This window comes from Salvelinus alpinus, chromosome 6, assembly GCF_045679555.1.
Source record: "Salvelinus alpinus chromosome 6, SLU_Salpinus.1, whole genome shotgun sequence".
Taxonomy (NCBI): domain Eukaryota; kingdom Metazoa; phylum Chordata; class Actinopteri; order Salmoniformes; family Salmonidae; genus Salvelinus; species Salvelinus alpinus.
In genome coordinates this window covers 6,680,331-6,703,542 of record NC_092091.1, presented here as the reverse complement: position 1 = coordinate 6,703,542, position 23,212 = coordinate 6,680,331, and the positions used below count along the sequence as shown (strand labels likewise).

General features: G+C 47.2%; 1 protein-coding gene across 5 annotated transcripts in view; it reads left to right on the top strand.

The window, feature by feature from the left end:
• Window positions 1-23,212, top strand: part of LOC139578036 (myelin regulatory factor-like) — a 73,417-nt gene that overhangs the window by 27,627 nt on the left and 22,578 nt on the right. For 2 of the 5 annotated variants that reach the window (XM_071405176.1, XM_071405177.1), the window contains 7 exons: window positions 7,911-8,001; window positions 8,430-8,717; window positions 10,254-10,315; window positions 15,592-15,808; window positions 16,418-16,518; window positions 17,341-17,476; window positions 21,727-21,922. In XM_071405176.1, the coding sequence (XP_071261277.1) occupies window positions 7,911-8,001; window positions 8,430-8,717; window positions 10,254-10,315; window positions 15,592-15,808; window positions 16,418-16,518; window positions 17,341-17,476; window positions 21,727-21,922 (1,091 nt within the window). The remainder of the gene's footprint in view (window positions 1-7,910; window positions 8,002-8,429; window positions 8,718-10,253; window positions 10,316-15,591; window positions 15,809-16,417; window positions 16,519-17,340; window positions 17,477-21,726; window positions 21,923-23,212) is intronic. The other 3 variants (XM_071405181.1, XM_071405180.1, XM_071405179.1) reach the window with 2 other exon arrangements.

The window sequence follows — 23,212 nt, the reverse complement described above, 5'->3', positions numbered from 1 at the left end:
CACTATAACTGTTCCTCTGTCTGGAGATACAACTCACCACTATAACTGTTCCTCTGTCTGGAGATACAACTCACCACTATAACTGTTTCTCTGGAGATACAACTCACCACTATAACTGATCCTCTGCTGTAGACATTTGGTTAGCCTCCCTGTTGTGCTGTCTGTCTGTCTGTCTGTCTGTCTGTCTGTCTGTCTGTCTGTCTGTCTGTCTGTCTGTCTGTCTGTCTGTCTGCCTGCCTGTCTGTCTGCCTGTCTGTCTGTCTGCCTTATGAGTTATAATTGTAACGATGTGCGCTGAGAGTCGGGAAGCAAGTTCAGGGAGTGAGTGTTTTACAACATCGACACAACGTAATACAAAAACAAGAAACACTAACAGCACACAGACATGAAACAGAAACATGATTCCTCAATTTGCAGTACGTGCAGCCAATCGGTTGTGCAGCCAATCGGTTGTGCAGCCAATCGGTTGTGCAGCCAATCGGTTGTGCAGCCAATCGGTTGTGCAGCCAATCGGTTGTGCAGCCAGATCTATTTGCCTTTCCCTCTCAACCATAACATTTTTCAATTCCTCATCAATCCACAGGGATTAAACAGTTTATACAGTCATTTTCTTATTGGGTGCATGCGTATTAGTAACTGGGATAAGTAATTTCATAAATGTGTCAAGTGCAACGTCTGTTTGCTCCTCAATACACACCACGGACCAACACTTATTATTTACATCAACAACATAGGAATCACTACAAAACTTATTGTACTTACTCTTATACATTATATTAGGCCCAGCCTTTGGAACTTTGGGTTCTCCTAGATATGGCTACTATGTTGTGGACACTACATCCGATGGATCTGGATACTGCTTTCAAGCACATTTCTGCAGCATTAGTAAAGATGTGATCAATACATGTTGATGATTTTATTCCTGTGCTGTTTCTAACTACCCTGGTAGGTTGACTGATAACCTGAACCAGGTTGCAGTTTGAAGTTTTTATTTTTTATTCTACCTTTATTTAACCAGGTAGGCCAGTTGAGAAGAAGTTCTCATTTACAACTGTGACCTGGCCAAGATAAAGCAAAGCAGTTCAACACATACAACAACACAGAGTTACACATGGAATAAACAAACATACAGTCAATAATACAGTAGAAAAAGTCTATATACAGTGTGTGCAAATGAGGTAAGATAAGGGAGGTAAGGCAATAAAATAGGCCATAGTGGCGAAGTAATTACGATATAACAATTAAACACTGGAGTGATAGATATGCAGAAGATGAATGTTCAAGTAGAGATACTGGGGTGCAAAGGAGCAAAATAAATAAAAATAAATAACAGTATGGGGGATGAGGTAGTTGGATGGGCTATTTACAGATGGGCTATGTACAGGTGCAGTGATCTGTGAGCTGCTCTGACAGCTGGTGCTTGAAGTTAGTACGGGAGATAAGAGTCTCCAGCTTCAGCGATTTTTGCAGTTCGTTCCAGTCATTGGCAGCAGAGAACTGGAGGGAAAGACGACCAAAGTAGGAATTGGCTTTGGGGTTGACCAGTGAAATATACCTGCTGGAGCGCGTGCTACGGGTGGGTGCTGCTATGGTGACCAGTGAGCTGAGATAAGGCGGGGCTTTACCTAGCAGAGACTTGTAGATGACCTGGAGCCAGTGGGTTTTGCAACGAGTATGAAGCGAGGGCCAGCCAACGAGAGCGTACAGGTCAAAGTGGTGTGTAGTATAAGGGGCTTTGGTGACAAAACGGATGGCACTGTGATAGACTGCATCCAATTTGTTGAGTCGAGTGTTGGAGGCTATTTTGTAAATGACATCACCGAAGCCGAGGATCGGTAGGATGGTCAGTTTAACGAGGGTATGTTTGGCAGCATGAGTGAAGGATGCTTTGTTGCAAAATAGGAAGCCGATTCTAGATTTAATTTTGGATTGGAGATGCTTAATGTGCGTCTGGAAGGAGAGTTTACAGTCTAACCAGACACCTAGGTATTTGTAGTTCACCACATATTCTAGGTCAGAACCGTCCAGAGTAGTGATGCTGGACTGGCGAGCAGGTGCGGGCAGCGATCGGTTGAAGAGCATGCATTTAGTTTTACTAGCATTTAAGAGCAGTTGAAGTCCACAGAAGGAGAGTTGTATGGCATTGAAGCTCATCTGGAGGTTAGTTAGCACAGTGTCTAAAGAAGGGCCAGAAGTATACAGAATGGTGTCGTTTGCGTAGAGGTGGATCAGAGAATCACCGACATCATTGATGTATACAGAGAAGAGAGTCGGCCCGAGAATTGAACCCTGTGGCAACCCCATAGAGACTGCCAATGGGCAGCTTGATGAAAGGCAGTCAATATTTACATCACCCAGAAAATATACCTCTCTGTTGATATCACATACATTATCAAGCATTTCACACGTTATCCAGATACTGACTATTAGCACTTGGTGGTCTATAGCAGCTTCCCATCAGAATGGGCTTTAGGTGAGGCACATGAACCTGTAACCATATTACCTCAACAGTATCTAACATGAGATCCTTTCTAATCTTTACAGGAATGTGGTTCTGAATTTAAACAGCAACACCTCCACCACTGGCATTTCTGTATTTTCTGTAAATGTTATAACCATGTCTTGCTACCACTGTATCATCAAAGGTATTATCTAAGTGAGTTTCAGAGACAGTCAGAATATGAATGTTTTTTGTTATTAGCAAATTATTAATTTCATGAACCTTGTTTCTTAAGCTACGTATGTTAACGTGGGCTATTTTGAGCACTTTTCCGGGATGCTTGCTTGTTTTCATTGCTTTACTGGGAAGCTTAGCAGAAGTAGACATGCTCATGTTATTTATATTAGTGCAGGGTGAGCTGCACACAGTGGACTTCCTACTAGGGCACATCATCTCCGTGCTAACAGTATAACTCTGGTTCATAGGTATATGATTACTGCGTACAATAGCTGTAGGATCAGTAGAGGCCTTCGGGGCAGTTAGACGGACATACATTAGGTGACTTACATTGTCTTCCTGTTATAAAGTACATATGCTGAAGCATTATAATGACTCAGCCACACAATGGAAGAGATTAACTGAGCTGGGCTTGGGTCATTGATAAGTCATTGTGTCAACGCTGCCTTATAATGCTGTGAAAGGATCCAGCAACCAAAATTATTTGGGTGGATTGTCAGCTAAAGTTACACCCATTGAGGTGCAATAATCACGCAGCCAGTTGTGAAGAGGTAGAATCCTGCTAAAGCGTTCAATGCCACGATTCAGAGAGGACACAGGGCCAGATATGATCAGAGAGGACACAGGGCCAGATATGATCAGAGAGGGCACAGGGCCAGATATGATCAGAGAGGACACAGGGCCAGATATGATCAGAGAGGGCACAGGGCCAGATATGATCAGAGAGGGCACAGGGCCAGATATGATCAGAGAGGACACAGGACCAGATATGATCAGAGTGGACACAGGGCCAGATATGATCAGAGAGGGCACAGGACCAGATATGATCAGAGAGGGCACAGGGCCAGATATGATCAGAGAGGACACAGGGCCAGATATGATCAGAGAGGGCACAGGGCCAGATATGATCAGAGAGGACACAGGGCCAGATATGATCAGAGAGGACACAGGGCCAGATATGATCAGAGAGGACACAGGGCCAGATATGATCAGAGAGGGCACAGGGCCAGATATGATCAGAGAGGGCACAGGGTCAGATATGATCAGAGAGAACACAGGGCCAGATATGATCAGAGAGGGTACAGGGCCAGATATGATCAGAGAGGACACAGGGCCAGATATGATCAGAGAGGACACAGGGCCAGATATGATCAGAGAGGGCACAGGGCCAGATATGATCAGAGAGGACACAGGGCCAGATATGATCAGAGAGGGCACAGGGCCAGATATGATCAGAGAGGGCACAGGGCCAGATATGATCAGAGAGGGCACAGGGCCAGATATGAACAGAGAGGGCACAGGGTCAGATATGATCAGAGAGGACTCAGGGCCAGATATGATCAGAGAGGGCACAGGGCCAGATATGATCAGAGAGGGCACAGGGCCAGATATGATCAGAGAGGATACAGGGCCAGATATGATCAGAGAGGACACAGGGACAGATATGATCAGAGAGGGCACAGGGCCAGATATGATCAGAGAGGGCACAGGGCCAGATTAGCGGCTCTTTCAAGCAGACTTTAACCTGTCAGTTAAGCGGGCTTCCGGGAGAAGAAATTGTGGTCCTAGCTGTTAAAAGCTAACTGCGCCGCGAAATGGCTCCAGGCTAAGGCTAAGGCAGTTGTTAGCCCCAGGCTAAGGCAGCTGTTAGCCCCAGGCTAAGGCAGCTGTTAGCTCCAGGCTAAGGCAGTTGTTAGCCCCAGGCTAAGGCAGCTGTTAGCCCCAGGCTAAGGCAGTTGTTAGCCACAGACTAAGGCAGTTGTTAGCCCCAGGCTAAGGCAGTTGTTAGCCCCAGGCTAAGGCAGTTGTTAGCCCCAGACTAAGGCAGTTGTTAGCCCCAGGCTAAGGCAGTTGTTAGCCCCAGGCTAAGGCAGTTGTTAGCCCCAGGCTAAGGCAGTTGTTAGCCCCAGACTAAGGCAGTTGTTAGCCCCAGGCTAAGGCAGTTGTTAGCCCCAGGCTAAGGCAGCTGTTAGCTCCAGGCTAAGGCAGTTGTTAGCCCCAGGCTAAGGCAGCTGTTAGCTCCAGGCTAAGGCAGTTGTTAGCCCCAGGCCAAGTGCAGTGTCAACGAGGCTTTATTCAAGGCACCCAGTCTGAAATACCCTGTTGAAGGCATTTGCCAAATTTTTCAAGCAAACTTCTCTTGTCTCATCCAAGAGTTGCTGAATAACTTCTCATCTCATGATGAAGGCATTTGCTGAATGGTTTTGAAGACTTTCCCATTGTCCTACACTCCTAGAAAGAAATGGTGTCAAAGGGTTCTTCGGCTGTCCGCATAGGAGGGCCCTTTTTGGTTCCATGGAGAACCCTTTTTGTTTTCAGATAGAACTCTTTTGAGTTCCATGTAGAACCCTCTCTGGAAAGAGTTCCAAATAGAACCCCAAAGAGTTCTCCTATGGGGACAGCCCCCCCCCCCCCAAAAAAAATGTTTTGGTTCTAGGTAGCAGCTTTTTTTAAGGGTGTACCAATAACTTTTAATCTCAAGATATCCCACCTATAACTGTTTTCACACTCTATCTTGCTCTCTTCCTTGTAAGGGAGAGACTGAGAGGTGCCTAAGCACTGATCAGTGAGATTTTAAAATGTGAGGGTTTTGAGACAGAGAGGGAAGAAAGAGAGAGAGATAGAAAGAGAGAGAGATAGAAAGAGAGAGATGAGAGAGAGAAAAAGAAAATAGTTTATCCAACACTAACAGATACATTCTTAACATTCCGAACTGAGTAGCAGCTTAATCTATCAAAGACTGGGAGAGAGGGGGAGAGTGAGAGAGAGAGCAAGAGAGAGAGCGAGAGAGAGAGAGAGAGGGGGGGGGAGAAATTGGAAGAAGGGGGAGAGCGAGGGAGAGAGAGATGTAAACATATGTTTCTCATGCCAATAAAGCCCCTTAAATTGAAATTGAATTGAGAGAGACAGAGAGAGAGGATGAGAAATAGAGAGAGAGGGAGAGGTCTGGGGTTTTGTGGGTACAGAAAAAAAGTTGCTATCTAAAACCTAAAAGGGTACTTCTCCCTACAGGAGAACCTTTTGAAGAACCCCTTTTGGTTCCATGTAGAACCCTTTTGGTTCCAAGTAAAACCATTTTGGTTCCAGGTAGAACCCTTTTGGTTCCAGGTAGAACCCTTTTGGTTCCAGGTAGAACCCCTTTGGTTCCAGGTAGAACCATTTTGGTTCCAGGTAGAACCCTTTTGGTTCCAGGTAGAACCCTTTTGGTTCCAGGTAGAACCCCCTCCACCCCCTTCTCCACCTCTTCATTCTCACACTCACTCACTTTATAAGTGAAGTCCCCTAACTGTTTTTACCCCACCCTGTTTAGTGAAAATATGTGTGCGTGTGTTAATGGGGATTATGGGGTTGGATCATGTGTTTGGGATTTAGGGAGCTTTTCGCTTAGAAGGGGTGAATATGCTCCCACGTCTCTTGATGGAGTGAGAGGTGGAATGGGGGATGTAAGAAGGTGTGGAGGTGAGAGGAGGGAAAAGAATAGAGGGATTCATTATTTCACACGCTAACACTGAAACCAGTACTAGCTCCCAGTATACCTAGTAAACTACAGAACACCAGTACTAGCTTCCTGTATACCCAATAAACTACAGAACACCAGTACTAGCTTCCAGTATACCTAGTAAACTACAGAACACCAGTACTAGCTTCCAGTATACCTAGTAAACTACAGAACACCAGTACTAGCTTCCAGTATACCTAGTAAACTACAGAACACCAGTACTATCTTCCTGTATACCCAGTAAACTACAGAACACCAGTACTAGCTTCCAGTATACCTAGTAAACTACAGAACACCAGTACTAGCTTCCAGTATACCTAGTAAACTACAGAACACCAGTACTAGCTTCCAGTATACCTAGTAAACTACAGAACACCAGTACTAGCTTCCAGTATACCTAGTAAACTACAGAACACCAGTACTAGCTTCCAGTATACCTAGTAAACTACAGAACACCAGTACTAGCTTCCAGTATACCTAGTAAACTACAGAACACCAGTACTAGCTTCTTAATTACAACCCAAGTATGTCTGGGTAATTAATTACAACCCAAGTATGTCTGGGTAATTAATTTCAACCCAAGTTAGTCTGGGTAATTAATTACAACCCAAGTATGTCTGGGTAATTAATTTCAACCCAAGTATGTCTGGGTAATTAATTTCAACCCAAGTATGTCTGGGTAATTAATTACAACCCAAGTATGTCCGTGTAATTAAATCACAACCCAATTTTTTTATTTATATTTCACCTTTATTTAACCAGGTAGGCCAGTTGAGAGCAAGTTACAACTGCGACCTGGCCAAGATAAAGCAAAGCAGTGCGACACAAACAACAACACAGAGTTATACATGGAATAAACTAAATGTACAGTCAATAACACAATAGAATACGTCTATATACAGTGTGTGCAAATGGCATGAGGAGGTAAGGCAATAAATAGGCCAACGGTGGCGAAGTAATTAGAATTTAGCAAATTAACACTGGAGTGATGATGATGAATGATGATGAATGTGCAAGTAGAGATACTGGTGTGCAAATGAGCAGCAAAGTAAATAAAAACAATATGGGGATTGGTGATTAAATGACCGAGTTAATTACCCAAGAGGGAACTTGGTATGTCTGGGTAATTAATTACACTCACAGAGTCTTCTGTACCCAACCATATAACCACCTGTCAGCACCAACTCAACTCTTGGTTTCTGCACACACACACACACACACACACACACACACACACACACACACACACACACACACGCACACACACACGCACACGCACACACACACACGCACACGCACACGTACACACACACACACACACACACACACACACGTACACACACACACACGTACACACACACACACACACACACACACACACACACACACACACACACACACACACACACACACACACACGCACGCACGCACGCACACGTACACACACACACACACACGTACACACACACACACACACACACACACACACACACACACACACACACACACACACACACACACACACACACACACACACACACACACACACACACACACACACACACTCCCTGTAGGAGATATGATATCATGATATTACCTCTCTCTGTAGGTCATGATATTACCTCTCTCTGTAGGTCATGATATTACCTCTCTCTGTAGGTCATGATATTACCTCTCTCTGTAGGTCATGATATTACCTCTCTCTGTAGGTCATGATATTACCTCTCTCTTTAGGTCATGATATTACCAGCTCCTTGGAGCCAGTGAACATTGACACCAGTATTCTGGAGGACTACATCGGTAAGGAGGACGACAGCACTGACATGTGAGTGACTCAGAGCGATAGCCTGATCAAATGACAATAACGTGTTTCAGTCCCTCCACGTGTCAGTCCGCTTTGATTTTTCTTCCGTTTATTATCTAATGAATATGACCCTGTTCCCAGATCAGTTGTTGCTGTATTTTGTACAATAATCATAGGAGTTGTCTACAGCACAAACAGATCTGGGACCAGCTTATAAATACGACCCAACAACAACTATATCTAACCAGGGTCATATTCATTTGGCACCAAACAGGGAAAACTACCTGGACTTCAAGAAGTTTGTTCTTAACTGACTTGCCTAGTTAAATAAAGTTTTAATTTAAAAAATAAATACATAAATAAACAAATTCATAACATGCTATTCCATTATGATTTCCAACTGAACTGATAATAACAAAACTCAATCTTTCTTCTCTGTGTTTTTCCAGCTGTTTCTCTGAGGTCCACAGCGGTGCCCCAGGGGCTAACTCCTACTCGTTAACCCAGGCCGGAGTCTCCTCCGCTGGGAGTCTATTGTGTGGCGTGAACTCCCCTATCTCCCTACGTCAGGGAAACCCCCACCCCCAGCAGACACCCTATCCCCCACCCCCTCCTCTGGGCCTGCTGAGACACAACAACTACCCTTGTTGCCTGGGGCAACAGCACCACCACCAGAACCAGCAGCAGCAGCAGCAGAACCACATCAAGCCTGAACACAGAGGAAACTACGCACCCGGGTGAGCTGACTGGGTCTGGGCTCAGGGAGGAGATGGGACAGAGGGGTTCCTAGAGTATGTTGAAGGAGCTCTCAGAGCCACGCGTGTATTCACATGGCTCTGGGTGGATGGAAACAGCTGACGTGTGAAGGGAAGATGTAGGAAGATGAGAGATGTATAACACTGTTACATCCCGGCAGGTTGGAGTGACATAATAATTAGCCGCTTCTTCTAGCGCGATTGTAATATCAAATGAGAGATACAACTTTATTCAAATGTAATCGTTTTCAAAACTCAAATTTATACAACTTTGCTTGCACTGTGAGCAGGAAGCCAGTCTCAAGAGTTCCCCCCCAAACTGGACGAGACGCCAATTCATCATCTAGTTTTGATTTAGGTCTTGTTGAGTTGTCAACTGACGTGAAATCAACGTGAAATCAACCAAAAAATGTCAGCATGTCATTGGATTTAGGTTTAATAAAGTTGGGTGCAAATAAATACAAAACATTCTATTTACGTTTGATTACTTTTTTTCCAAATCCAAATCAGTTTTTTTCCCAACGTTGATTCACCGTCGGGGGGGGGGGGGGGGGGGGGATTTCTACAATGACGAAAGTGTTTCCTTCGTCACACAGTGAAACCAGACTGACACCATAGTCAGAGTTCAGTTCCATTTTGTAATCAGTGCTTGATTATCTCTACTAAACCGGCGAAGACAGGAGGGTGATATCAGAAACGAGACATATTACAGAAACCACACAGACAAGACAGACTCAATGGCCTGGAAATCATTTGTAAGCAATCAATTGCACAAACAAACTGTTTTCTCCTTACAGAACTATCATTTTAGAGAATTTTTTAAGTCTTATCCAAAGCATCTTATATTCATCGTAAAGCAGAAATCCTTAGTTTAAACAATAACGACGTGTTTTCTCGGTCGCTGTTTCTGTTAAAAAAAAATGTTTAAAAGCTGATGGGGAAAATGAGAAATGTAACCACTCTCAAATTCATAGACAGAAGTATAGATGCTAAGATTTGACCGTCCATAATATAAACATTACTGTTTTAAACCATAGGGGTTTTATAATGTTTATTTATATTGACTTTGTTTACAAACACTGGAGTTAAACAAGTTTACATTTTGGGTTCTGATGGAGTGTGACAACTAAGATCATGAGGCATTTATATAAGTTATATTCTTCAACAATCAATGGGTACATATCATTAATTTACAAGTACAAAAATGGATGTAGCAACCGCAGATCGCCCCTTTAACGGGAAATTCCACTCACAAGCTATCTTGTGAAATTTGTTTCATTAGTTCCACTGTTGGAACAGTCCCAAAATGTGTTTGTATGTCAGCAATCAAGTCTTCAAGATCTATAACTTTCTAAAAACAGAAATTGTCACAGTACGATGTGCTTTGTACAACACTGTGACACTTTCTGTTTTTGGAAAGTTATAGATCTTGAAAAGTTATAGTAGATGAAGTGTTTCCTCAGGACAGCAAGCGTTCAACAAAGTGTGTGCTTTATCCCAACCTTGTGAATGTTTCAGGACGCTCCCAGAGTCCCCCCCAGACTCCAGTTCTGAGCCATACTCCCCTCAGCAGGTCAATGGTAAGTCTGAGCCCTCTTTTGCCCCTGACTCGCCCCTGCCTCTCCTCTCTCTCTCGCCCCTGTCTCTCCCCCCTCTCTCTCTCACCCCTGTCTCTCCTCTCTCTCTCTCTCACCCCTGTCTCTCCTCTCTCTCTCTCTCGACCCTGCCTCTCATCTCTCTCTCTCTCACCCCTGCCTTTCTCCAGCCTCGAACACAAAATAGTCAAGAACAGTTAAAAAGACTGCCAAAATGAGTCAATTAATAGAGAGAGAGAGAACTAGAGAGAAAACAAGATAAACAGAAGTGTTTGGTGACTCTAGACTCAGTCAGACGGGGAGGTAGTTAGTCAGGAAGTGTTTGGTGACTCTAGACTCAGTCAGACGGGGAGGTAGTTAGTCGGGAAGTGGTTGGTGACTCTAGACTCAGTCAGACGGGGAGGTAGTTAGTCAGGAAGTGGTTGGTGACTCTAGACTCAGTCAGACGGGGAGGTAGTTAGTCAGGAAGTGGTTGGTGACTCTAGACTCAGTCAGAGGGGGAGGTAGTTAGTCAGGAAGTGTTTGGTGACTCTAGACTCAGTCAGACGGGGAGGTAGTTAGTCGGGAAGTGGTTGGTGACTCTAGACTCAGTCAGACGGGGAGGTAGTTAGTCAGGAAGTGTTTGGTGACTCTAGACTCAGTCAGACGGGGAGGTAGTTAGTCGGGAAGTGGTTGGTGACTCTAGACTCAGTCAGACGGGGAGGTAGTTAGTCGGGAAGTGGTTGGTGACTCTAGACTCAGTCAGAGGGGGAGGTAGTTAGTCAGGAAGTGTTTGGTGACTCTAGACTCAGTCAGACGGGGAGGTAGTTAGTCAGGAAGTGGTTGGTGACTCTCGACTCAGTCAGACGGGGAGGTAGTTAGTCGGGAAGTGGTTGGTGACTCTAGACTCAGTCAGACGGGGAGGTAGTTAGTCGGGAAGTGGTTGGTGACTCTCGACTCAGTCAGACGGGGAGGTAGTTAGTCAGGAAGTGGTTGGTGACTCTAGACTCAGTCAGACGGGGAGGTAGTTAGTCAGGAAGTGGTTGGTGACTCTAGACTCAGTCAGAGGGGGAGGTAGTTAGTCAGGAAGTGTTTGGTGACTCTAGACTCAGTCAGACGGGGAGGTAGTTAGTCGGGAAGTGTTTGGTGACTCTAGACTCAGTCAGACGGGGAGGTAGTTAGTCAGGAAGTGGTTGGTGACTCTCGACTCAGTCTCAGATCAGTGGAGGACTATGATGTGTCAGATCAGTGGAGGACTATGATGTGTCAGATCAGTGGGACTACGATGTGTCAGATCAGTGGGACTACGATGTGTCAGATCAGTGGGACTACGATGTGTCAGATCAGTAGAGGACTACGATGTGTCAGATCAGTGGGACTACGATGTGTCAGATCAGTGGGACTACGATGTGTCAGATCAGTGGGACTATGATGTGTCAGATCAGTGGGACTACGATGTGTCAGATCAGTGGAGGACTACGATGTGTCAGATCAGTGGAGGACTACGATGTGTCAGATCAGTGGGACTATGATGTGTCAGATCAGTGGAGGACTACGATGTGTCAGATCAGTGGAGGACTACGATGTGTCAGATCAGTGGAGGACTACGATGTGTCAGATCAGTGGAGGACTATGATGTGTCAGATCAGTGGGACTACGATGTGTCAGATCAGTGGAGGACTACGATGTGTCAGATCAGTGGAGGACTACGATGTGTCAGATCAGTGGAGGACTACGATGTGTCAGATCAGTGGAGGACTACGATGTGTCAGATCAGTGGAGGACTACGATGTGTCAGATCAGTGGGACTACGATGTGTCAGATCAGTGGAGGACTACGATGTGTCAGATCAGTGGGACTACGATGTGTCAGATCAGTGGAGGACTACGATGTGTCAGATCAGTGGAGGACTACGATGTGTCAGATCAGTGGAGGACTACGATGTGTCAGATCAGTGGAGGACTACGATGTGTCAGATCAGTGGGACTACGATGTGTCAGATCAGTGGAGGACTACGATGTGTCAGATCAGTGGAGGACTACGATGTGTCAGATCAGTGGAGGACTACGATGTGTCAGATCAGTGGGACTACGATGTGTCAGATCAGTGGAGGACTACGATGTGTCAGATCAGTGGGACTACGATGTGTCAGATCAGTGGAGGACTACGATGTGTCAGATCAGTGGGACTACGATGTGTCAGATCAGTGGAGGACTACGATGTGTCAGATCAGTGGAGGACTACGATGTGTCAGATCAGTGGTAAAACAAGCCGGAGAGACAGACTGATGATACAGTATCCCTACACAGAAAGGTGTGCGCTATATACTTACAGACAGAGGGAGTGTCCCAAATGGCACCCTATTCACTATATAGTGCACTACTTTAGACCAGGGCCCTATTCCCTGTTTAGTGCACTACTTTAGACCAGAGCCCTATTCCCTATATAGTACACTACTTTTGACCAGGGCCACTTGGGATCGTAGGGCTCTGTTTAAAATTAGTGCACTATAAAGGAAATATGTTGTCATTTGGGACACTGCATAGTTGTGCAGTATAGTCAGGTGTCTCTCCACAGGTAGGTGTGTTGTAGACCGTCCGTCTCTCTCTCTGCCGTGTCTCTGTTCAGATCAATAGATGTTACTGATCTCTTCTGGTCATTTGAATGGAAGAACAAGAGTTGGACAAAATTTGGTTAATAAGTTGGTGTAAATCAATACATTCTTTTACAGAGAAATATCCCGATGTCATTTATTGTTTTAAACTTTATCCAATTTATCTGGAGACGAAATTTGATCATAGAAATTAAATACATGAAATGTTTTTTCGCTCTGTCGAATATCATGTTTGATATGGAATCTAGATTCTACAATGTGGTTAGAGCGTTGGACTAGTAACCAAAAGGTTGCCAGTTCAAATCCCCGAGCTGACAAGGTACAAAATCTGTCGTTCTACCCCTGAACAGGCACTGTTCCTAGGCCGTCATTGAAAATAAGAATTTGTTCTTAACTGACTTGCCTCGTTAAAATAAGGTAAAATATAAGAATCTTTGTTTTAATACATTTCTCACTGAAATTCTAGGTATCTTTCTGAAATCCAACACAAGTTATGGCAGGCTATACAAACTCACAATGTAGCCTACGTCAACACAATGTCCTCCTGTGTTGGTCTTTCCCATCAGTGAGAAGGTGTGGGAAGGTCTTATCTGATTGGCTGAGCTCCAGGAAGGAACAATGGAAAGTACCATTAGCCTAAGGTGGAGGGAACCTGGACTGATTACACACTAGATGAGGAATATAATATTACAGTATTATAGATCTTAGTGACAGTAAGGTTCACCAAGTGGGAAGGTTGACCAGATGGAGAGGTTGACCAGATGGAGAGGTTGACCAGATGGAGAGGTTCACCAGATGGGAAGGTTCACCAGATGGGAAGGTTGACCAGGTGGGAAGGTTCACCAGATGGGAAGGTTCACCAGATGGGAAGGTTGACCAGATGGGAAGGTTGACCAGATGGGAAGGTTGACCAAATGGAGAGGTTGACCAGATGGGAAGGTTCACCAGATGGGAAGGTTCACCAGATGGGAAGGTTCACCAGATGGAAAGGATGACCAGATGGGAAGGTTGACCAGATGGGAAGGTTGACCAGATGGAAAGGTTCATCAGATGGGAAGGTTGACCAGGTGGGAAGGTTCACCAGATGGAAAGGTTCACCAGATGGGAAGGTTGACCAGGTGGGAAGGTTCACCAGATGGGAAAGTTCACCAGATGGAAAGGTTGACCAGGTGGGAAGGTTCACCAGGTGGGAAGGTTCACCAGGTGGGAAGGTTGACCAGATGGGAAGGTTCACCAGATGGGAATGTTGACCAGGTGGGAAGGTTCACCAGATGGGAAGGTTCACCAGGTGGGAAGGTTCACCAGATGGGAAGGTTCACCAGATGGGAAGGTTGACCAGATGGGAAGGTTCACCAGATGGGAAGGTTGACCAGATGGGGAGGTTGACCAGATGGAGAGGTTTACCAGATGGGAAGGTTGACCAGATGGGAATGTTGACCAGATGGGTAAGGTTGATCAGATGGGAAGGTTGACCAGGGGGAAAGGTTGACCAGATGGAAAGGTTGACCAGATGGAAAGGTTCACCAGATGGGAAGGTTCACCAGATGGGAAGGTTGACCAGATGGGAAGGTTCACCAGATGGAAAGGTTCACCAGATGGAAAGGTTCACCAGATGGGAAGGTTGACCAGATGGGAAGGTTGACCAGATGGGAAGGTTGACCAGATGGAAAGGTTTACCAGATGGGAAGGTTCACCAGATGGGAAGGTTGACCAGATGGGAAGGTTGACCAGATGGGAAGGTTGACCAGGTGGGAAGGTTGACCAGATGGGAAGGTTGACCAGGTAGGAAGGTTGTCCAGATGGGAAGATTCACCAGATGGGAAGGTTGACCAGATGGGAAGGTTCACCAGATGGAAAGGTTGACCAGATGGGAAGGTTGACCAGATGGGAAGGTTGACCAGGTGGGAAGGTTCACCAGATGGGAAGGTTGACCAGATGGGAAGGTTCACCAGATGGAAAGGTTCACACTCACAGCAAATAGAACTCTGTGTCATCAGAGGTCAAAGTTTGCTGGCAAAAATATTGTTTTGCAACCTGGTTCACCGCCTTTTATCAGGACAAGTTATATTCCAAGCTATTGTAGCTATTGTCAGAACAGACCTTGAAACATTTAAAACTGTAATGACAATGGAACAGATTAAATGCATAAACACGTTCCTCCCTTTCTTCCTCCCTGTCTTCCTCCCTGTCTTCCTCCCTTTCTTCCTGTCTTCCTCCCTGTCTTCCTACCTGTCTTCCTCCATGTCTTCCTCCATGTCTTCCTACCTGTCTTCCTACCTGTCTTCCTACCTGTCTTCTTGTCTTCCTACCTGTCTTCCTCCCTGTCTTCCTACCTGTCTTCCTCCATGTCTTCCTACCTGTCTTCCTACCTGTCTTCCTACCTGTCTTCCTGTCTTCCTACCTGTCTTCCTACCTGTCTTCCTACCTGTCTTCCTACCTGTCTTCCTTCCTGTCTTCCTCCCTGTCTTCCTACCTGTCTTCCTACCTGTCTTCCTTCCTGTCTTCCTCCCTGTCTTCCTCCCTGTCTTCCTCCCTGTCTTCCTACCTGTCTTCCTACCTGTCTTCCTGTCTTCCTACCTGTCTTCCTACCTGTCTTCCTTCCTGTCTTCCTCCCTGTCTTCCTACCTGTCTTCCTGTCTTCATCCCTGCCTTCCTCCCTGTCTTGCAGACACTCACATGCTGAGGACCATGACACCAGAGAACATGTGTCACATGACACCACCACCACTACCCCCACACGGCCACGGCTATCCCAACATGCACCGCGACATGTACCTGAAGGCCGAGCCAATGATCTCACAGTACCCTGTTGGCCCCGCCTCCAGTGGGAGTGGACAGGACCTGCAACAGACTCAGCTGATGCATCAACTCCTTCAACAGCAGGAGTGAGTGATCCATCAACCAATCAATCAATCAGCCAATCACTTACTACTGCAGCACTCACAGCAGGGCCAGGTGTGAGTGATGGGGGTAGGAGAGAGGGAGGGAGAGATGGATAAGAGAGGGATGGAAGGGTGGTAAGAGAGAGAGAAGAGGGAGGAGAGAAAGAAAGATAGATGTTTGATAAGGGAGGAGAGGTGTGTCACCAGGAACTGCAGCACACAGCAGGGCCAGGAGTGGAGGAGGGAGGGAGGGAGGGAGGGAGGGAGGGAGGGAGGGAGGAGGAGGGGAGGGAGGGAGGGAGAGGGGAGGGAGGAGGGAGGGAGGAGGGCAGAGGGAGGGAGGAAGGGAGGAGGGAAGGTTAGAGAGGGAGAGAAAGACAGATAACAAATCACATAATATGTTATAGCGGATCGATCAATCTCTCAATGAAAATGCTTCATTTCCCTACATTTGTTTGTGTCTTCATTGTGTGTGTGTGTGTGTGTGTGTGTGTGTGTGTGTGTGTGTGTGTGTGTGTGTGTGTGTGTGTGTGTGTGTGTGTGTGTGTGTGTGTGTGTGTGTGTGTGTGTGTGTGTGTGTGTGTGTGTGTGTGTGTGTGTGTGTGTTTACAGTGGGATACCGGTCCACCAGACAAAGAAGAGAAAACCCTCTGACTCTCCAAACAGCACCCTCAACTCTCAGATCCTCACAGGTATCATCAAACAAGAGCCAGGTAGGCAGGCATATCTTTGTCTGTCTCTCTCTCTCTCTCTCTCTGTCTGTATCTCTCTTCTCTCCCTCTCTCTCTCTTTCTGTTCATTCTCTCCCTCGCAATTCAATTACATTTCAATTCAAGGGCTTTATTGGCATGGGGAAACATACGTTTACATTTGCCAAAGCAAGTGAAGTAGATAATAAACTAAAGTGAAATAAACAATAAAAATTAACAGTAAACATTACACTCACAAAAGTTCCAAAAGATTAAAGACATTTCAAATGTTATTATGTGTAATTAGTTAAAGTACAAAAGGGAAATTAAATAAACATAAATATGGGTTGTATTTACAATGGTGTTTGTTCTTCACTGGTTGACCTTGTGGCCCCTTTCTCTCTCTCTCTCTCTCTCTCTCTCTCTCTCTCTCTCTCTCTCTCTTTCTTTCTTTGTCTCTGTCTCTGTCTCTGTCTCTCTCTCTCTCTCTCTCTCTCTCTCTCTCTCTCTCTCTCTCACTCACTCACTCACTCACTCACTCACTCACTCACTCACTCACTCACTCACTCACTCACTCACTCACTCACTCACTCACTCACTCACTCACTCTCTCACTCTCTCTCTCTCTCTTCTGTGTATCTCTTTCTTTCTCTTTCCTTCTCTCTATTCCTCCATTACCTCATTCTTATATCCGGTCATACCCGTTACCATTTACCAAAATGATCAGGTTTTCCAGAAATACTAGCTGGAGGATTTTTTGGAAAACCTGGGAATTTGAGAAAATGTACAGAAAAGGCATAACAATGTGTAAATTAAAATGTAATCCTGTGTTTCCCCCTTACGCAGTAGACATTGTTTCTGGCCCAGGTTTGATGGCGGAGGCGGATAACTCCTACCTGGACCCCAACTACCAGTGTATAAAGTGGCAGCCGCACCAGCAGAACAAGTGGACGCCGCTGTACGACGTCAACTGCAAAGAACTGTGAGGGTTTCTCTGTCTCTCTATCAACTGAAATGACTGTTATAGAGGATGGTGTTGTTTCTGCTATAGAGGATAGTGTTGTTTCTGTTATAGAGGATATAGAGGATGGTGTTGTTTCTGTTATAGAGGATGGTGTTGTTTCTGTTATAGAGGATAGTGTTGTTTCTGTTATAGAGGATAGTGTTGTTTCTGTTATAGAGGATGGTGTTGTTTCTGTTATAGAGGATAGTGTTGTTTCTGTTATAGAGGATAGTGTTGTTTCTGTTATAGAGGATATAGAGGATGGTGTTGTTTCTGTTATAGAGGATGGTGTTGTTTCTGTTATAGAGGATGGTGTTGTTTCTGCTATAGAGGATAGTGTTGTTTCTGCTATAGAGGATAGTGTTGTTTCTGCTATAGAGGATAGTGTTGTTTCTGTTATAGATGATAGTGTTGTTTCTGCTATAGAGGATAGTGTTGTTTCTGTTATAGAGGATATAGAGGATGGTGTTGTTTCTGTTATAGATGATAGTGTTGTTTCTGTTATAGAGGATGGTGTTGTTTCTGTTATAGAGGATATAGAGGATGGTGTTGTTTCTGTTATAGAGGATAGTGTTGTTTCTGTTATAGAGGATAGTGTTGTTTCTGCTATAGAGGATAGTGTTGTTTCTGTTATAGAGGATATAGAGGATGGTGTTGTTTCTGCTATAGAGGATAGTGTTGTTTCTGCTATAGAGGATAGTGTTGTTTCTGTTATAGAGGATAGTGTTGTTTCTGTTATAGAGGATGGTGTTGTTTCTGTTATAGAGGATGGTGTTGTTTCTGCTATAGAGGATAGTGTTGTTTCTGTTATAGAGGATGGTGTTGTTTCTGTTATAGAGGATATAGAGGATGGTGTTGTTTCTGTTATAGAGGATGGTGTTGTTTCTGATATAGAGGATGGTGTTGTTTCTGCTATAGAGGATGGTGTTGTTTCTGCTATAGAGGATAGTGTTGTTTCTGCTATAGAGGATAGTGTTGTTTCTGTTATAGAGGATATAGAGGATGGTGTTGTTTCTGTTATAGAGGATGGTGTTGTTTCTGTTGTAGAGGATGGTGTTGTTTCTGTTGTAGAGGGTAGTGACAAAGATTATATACAATAGAGAGATAGAGAAAATTAAAGAGAATGATAAAGAGAGAGAGAGAGAGAGAGAGAGAGAGAGAGGTAAAAAGAGAGAAGAGAGAAGAGAGAGAGACAGAGAGAGAGAGAGAGAGATGTAGAGGTAGAGTAGGCGGTAGAGGTAGAGGTAGAGAGTATGAGAGAGAGAGAGAGACAGAGAGAGAGAGAGAGAGAGAGAGAGAGAGAGAGAGAGAGAGAGAGAGAGAGAGAGAGAGAGAGAGAGAGAGAGAGAGAGAGAGAGAGAGAGAGAGAGAGAGAGAGACAGAGAGAGAGAGAGAGAAGGAACAAAAATAACTAATGGGTTCTACAAATTCCTTGGAGGTGAGCGATGCGGGGGAGTGAGTAAGAGCAGGGTTTCGGTCAAGAAAGAGTATGGAGGAGAGGAGAGAATGAGAGGACGGGGTGGAGGGGAGGGGAGGGAAGGGGAGGGGAGGGGAGGGGTGGAGGAGAGGGGAGGGGAGGGGGTGGAGGAGAGGGGAGGGGGGGTGGAGAACAAGGGGAGGCGAGGGGGGTGGAGGAGAGCGGAGGGGAGGGGGGTGGAGGAGAGGGGAGGGGGGGTGGAGGAGAGGGGTAGAGAATGAGGGGAGGGGGGTAGAGGAGAGGGGAGGGGAGGGGGTGGAGGAGGGGGGTAGAGACTGAGGGAACGGGGTGGAGGAGAGGGGAGGGGAGGGAAGGGGAGGGGGTGGAGAACAAGGGGAGAAGAGGGGAGTAGAGAATGAGGGAAGGGGGTGGAGAACAAGGGGAGGGGAGGGGGGTAGAGAATGAGGGAAGAGGAGGGGAGTGGAGGGGGGGGGTCGGAGGATAAATGTGCAATCACCTACTTGTACACATTGCTATGTCGAACTGGGAAGTCTGAAGTTGAGGGATAATGGGAGGGTAGCGCGTACCATTTTGTTATCGTCATCAACAGGTGGCTCATCGTAGCTGACACACTCACATTTACGACATCATTATCTGGATGGAATATATGTTATGGGATTAGGAATACGCTTTGTCCTCATAAACCATGGTGGGGTCTGTGGAGGGTCTTTCACATGACAGTGGCACAGTCTCCACCTAGTGTTTACGAGTAGGATTACATTCATTTTGTGTTGGATGGGGATACTGGCATAAAAGCCAAATTATGCTTGTTCGGGAATGCGATCCGGAGGCACTGTATGGAGGGTGTGACACCTTGCGGGGGGACCCAGGGGGGGCCAGGGGGGGCCCAGGGGGGGACCCAATCGAACTCCGTACCACATCGCCGTGCGCCTCACAAATTTCTTGACAATGCCGTGGGTTCCGTATAGCTTTGCATTGACATGATTGGTCCACGGTAGGTTGGGGGGGGGGGGCGAAGAGGTCCTGTATGAACACAAACTCACTTCCTTGACAACTTCCTTCACAACAGCTCTGCTCCGCGGAAGAAGTATGGAAGTCCTGACTCTTGCAGAGGCTGCGTCACAGTAAACGAATGCCGTACGGCGAACTGCAGATGTCGGATTGACCAGGCAGAGCCCTCTAGCCTGTTAACACTTTTGTTAATGTAGTTCATTTTAGGATTTGTTTGTCCATAACATTGGATGACTTGTGACTGAGGTAAGAACAACCTCAATTTGTCGGGGCATGGGACTCTACAAGGTGTCGAAAGCGTTCCACAGGGAGGCTGGTCCATGTTGACTCCAATGCTTCCCACAGTTGTGTCAAGTTGGCTGGATGTCCTTTGGGTGGTGGAACATTCTTGATACACACGGGAAACTGTTGAGCGTGAAAAACCCAGCAGCGTTGCAATTCTTCACACAAACTGGTGCTCCTGGCACCTACTATCATACTGTTCAAACCCACTTAAATCTTTTGTTTTGCCCATTCACCCTCTGCATGGCATACATACAATCCATGTCTCAATTGTCTCAAGGCTTAAAAATCATTCTTTAACCTGTCTCCTCCCCTTCATCTACACTGATTGAAGATGATTTAACAGGTGACATCAATAAGGGATCATAGCGTTCACCTGGATCCACCTGGTTAGTCTATGCCAGTGTTTCCCAACCCTGGTACTCCAGTACCCCCAAAAGTACACATGTTTATTGTAACCCTGGAGAAGCACACCTGATTCAACTTGAGGACCAGGGTTGGGCTGTTGGGGGGTACTGGAGGACTGGAGGACCAGGGTTGGGCTGTTGGGGGGTACTGGAGGACTGGAGGACCAGGCTTGGGCTGTTGGGGGGTACTGGAGGACTAGAGGACCAGGGTTGGGCTGTTGGGGGTACTGGAGGACTGGAGGACCAGGGTTGGGTTGTTGGGGGTACTGGAGGACTAGAGGACCAGGGTTGGGCTGTTTGGGGGTACTGGAGGACTAGAGGACCAGGGTTGGGCTGTTTGTGGGTACTGGAGGACTGGAGGACCAGGCGTGGGCTGTTGGGGGGTACTGGAGGACTGGAGGACCAGGGTTGGGCTGTTGGGGGTACTGGAGGACTAGAGGACCAGGGTTGGGCTGTTTGGGGGTACTGGAGGACTAGAGGACCAGGGTTGGGCTGTTTGGGGGTACTGGAGGACTGGAGGACCAGGGTTGGGCTGTTGGGGGTACTGGAGGACTGGAGGACCAGGGCTGGGTTGTTGGGGGTACTGGAGGACTGGAGGACCAGGGTTGGGCTGTTGGGGGGTACTGGAGGACTGGAGGACCAGGGTTGGGCTGTTGGGGGGTACTGGAGGACCAGGGTTGGGCTGTTGGGGGGTACTGGAGGACTGGGGGACCAGGGTTGGGCTGTTGGGGGGTACTGGAGGACCAGGGTTGGGCTGTTGAGGTGTACTGGAGGACCAGGGTTGGGCTGTTGGGGGGTACTGGAGGACTGGGGGACCAGGGTTGGGCTGTTGAGGGGTACTGGAGGACCAGGGTTGGGCTGTTGGGGGTACTGGAGGACTGGAGGACCAGGGTTGGGCTGTTGGGGGGTACTGGAGGACTGGGGGACCAGGGTTGGGCTGTTGGGGGGTACTGGAGGACCAGGGTTGGGAAACACTGGTCTATGTCATTGAAAGGTTATTATTGTATTGTTTTGTACACTCAGTGTATGTGACCTATAGGAACCTACTGAAAAACTTTACTCCTTCTCCATCCACCTCTTACTCTCTCCAGCCCCATGCCCACCTACCGCGTAGATGCTGACAAGGGCTTCAACTTCTCCCTGGCAGACGACGCCTTCGTGTGTCAGAAAAAGAACCACTTCCAGGTCACTGTGTACTGCGGCATGCTGGGAGATCCCAAGTACATCAAGACCAGCGAGGGCCTGCAGCCCATAGACTGCTTTTGTCTCAAACTCAACGGGGTCAAGGTGAGAGAGGTGGGGAGATGGGTGATCAGGGTCGGGGTTAAGGTGAGAGAGGTGGGGAGACGGGTGATCAGGGTCGGGGTTAAGGTGAGAGAGGTGGGGAGACGGGTGATCAGGGTCGGGGTTAAGGTGAGAGAGGTGGGGAGATGGGTGATCAGGGTCGGGGTCAAGGTGAGAGAGGTGGGGAGACGGGTGATCAGGGTCGGGGTTAAGGTGAGAGAGGTGGGGAGACGGGTGATCAGGGTCGGGGTTAAGGTGAGAGAGGTGGGGAGACGGGGGATCAGGGTCGGGGTTAAGGTGAGAGAGGTGGGGAGACGGGTGATCAGGGTCGGGGTTAAGGTGAGAGAGGTGGGGAGACGGGTGATCAGGGTCGGGGTTAAGGTGAGAGAGGTGGGGAGACGGGTGATCAGGGTCGGGGTTAAGGTGAGAGAGGTGGGGAGACGGGTGATCAGGGTCGGGGTTAAGGTGAGAGAGGTGGGGAGACGGGTGATCAGGGTCGGGGTTAAGGTGAGAGAGGTGGGGAGACGGGTGATCAGGGTCGGGGTTAAGGTGAGAGAGGTGGGGAGACGGGTGATCAGGGTCGGGGTTAAGGTGAGAGAGGTGGGGAGACGGGTGATCAGGGTCGGGGTCAAGGTGAGAGAGGTGGGGAGACGGGTGATCAGGGTCGGGGTTAAGGTGAGAGAGGTGGGGAGACGGGTGATCAGGGTCGGGGTTAAGGTGAGAGAGGTGGGGAGACGGGTGATCAGGGTCGGGGTTAAGGTGAGAGAGGTGGGGAGACGGGTGATCAGGGTCGGGGTTAAGGTGAGAGAGGTGGGGAGACGGGTGATCAGGGTCGGGGTTAAGGTGAGAGAGGTGGGGAGACGGGTGATCAGGGTCGGGGTTAAGGTGAGAGAGGTGGGGAGACGGGGGATCAGGGTCGGGGTTAAGGTGAGAGAGGTGGGGAGACGGGTGATCAGGGTCGGGGTTAAGGTGAGAGAGGTGGGGAGACGGGTGATCAGGGTCGGGGTCAAGGTGAGAGAGGTGGGGAGACGGGTGATCAGGGTCGGGGTTAAGGTGAGAGAGGTGGGGAGACGGGTGATCAGGGTCGGGGTCAATAACATTTAAATTCAGTCAATACAAGAAGTTTCAAAATGGAATTGACCCCAAATTGTGGTGGTAATGTTGTTGTCTCAACTAGCTATCTTAAGATGAATCCACTAACTGTAAGTCTCTCTGGATAAAGAGTCTGCTAAATGACTAGCATGTCAAATGGAAGATACTCAGTAAGATAATTAGTTGAACAGGGTCTTTCAT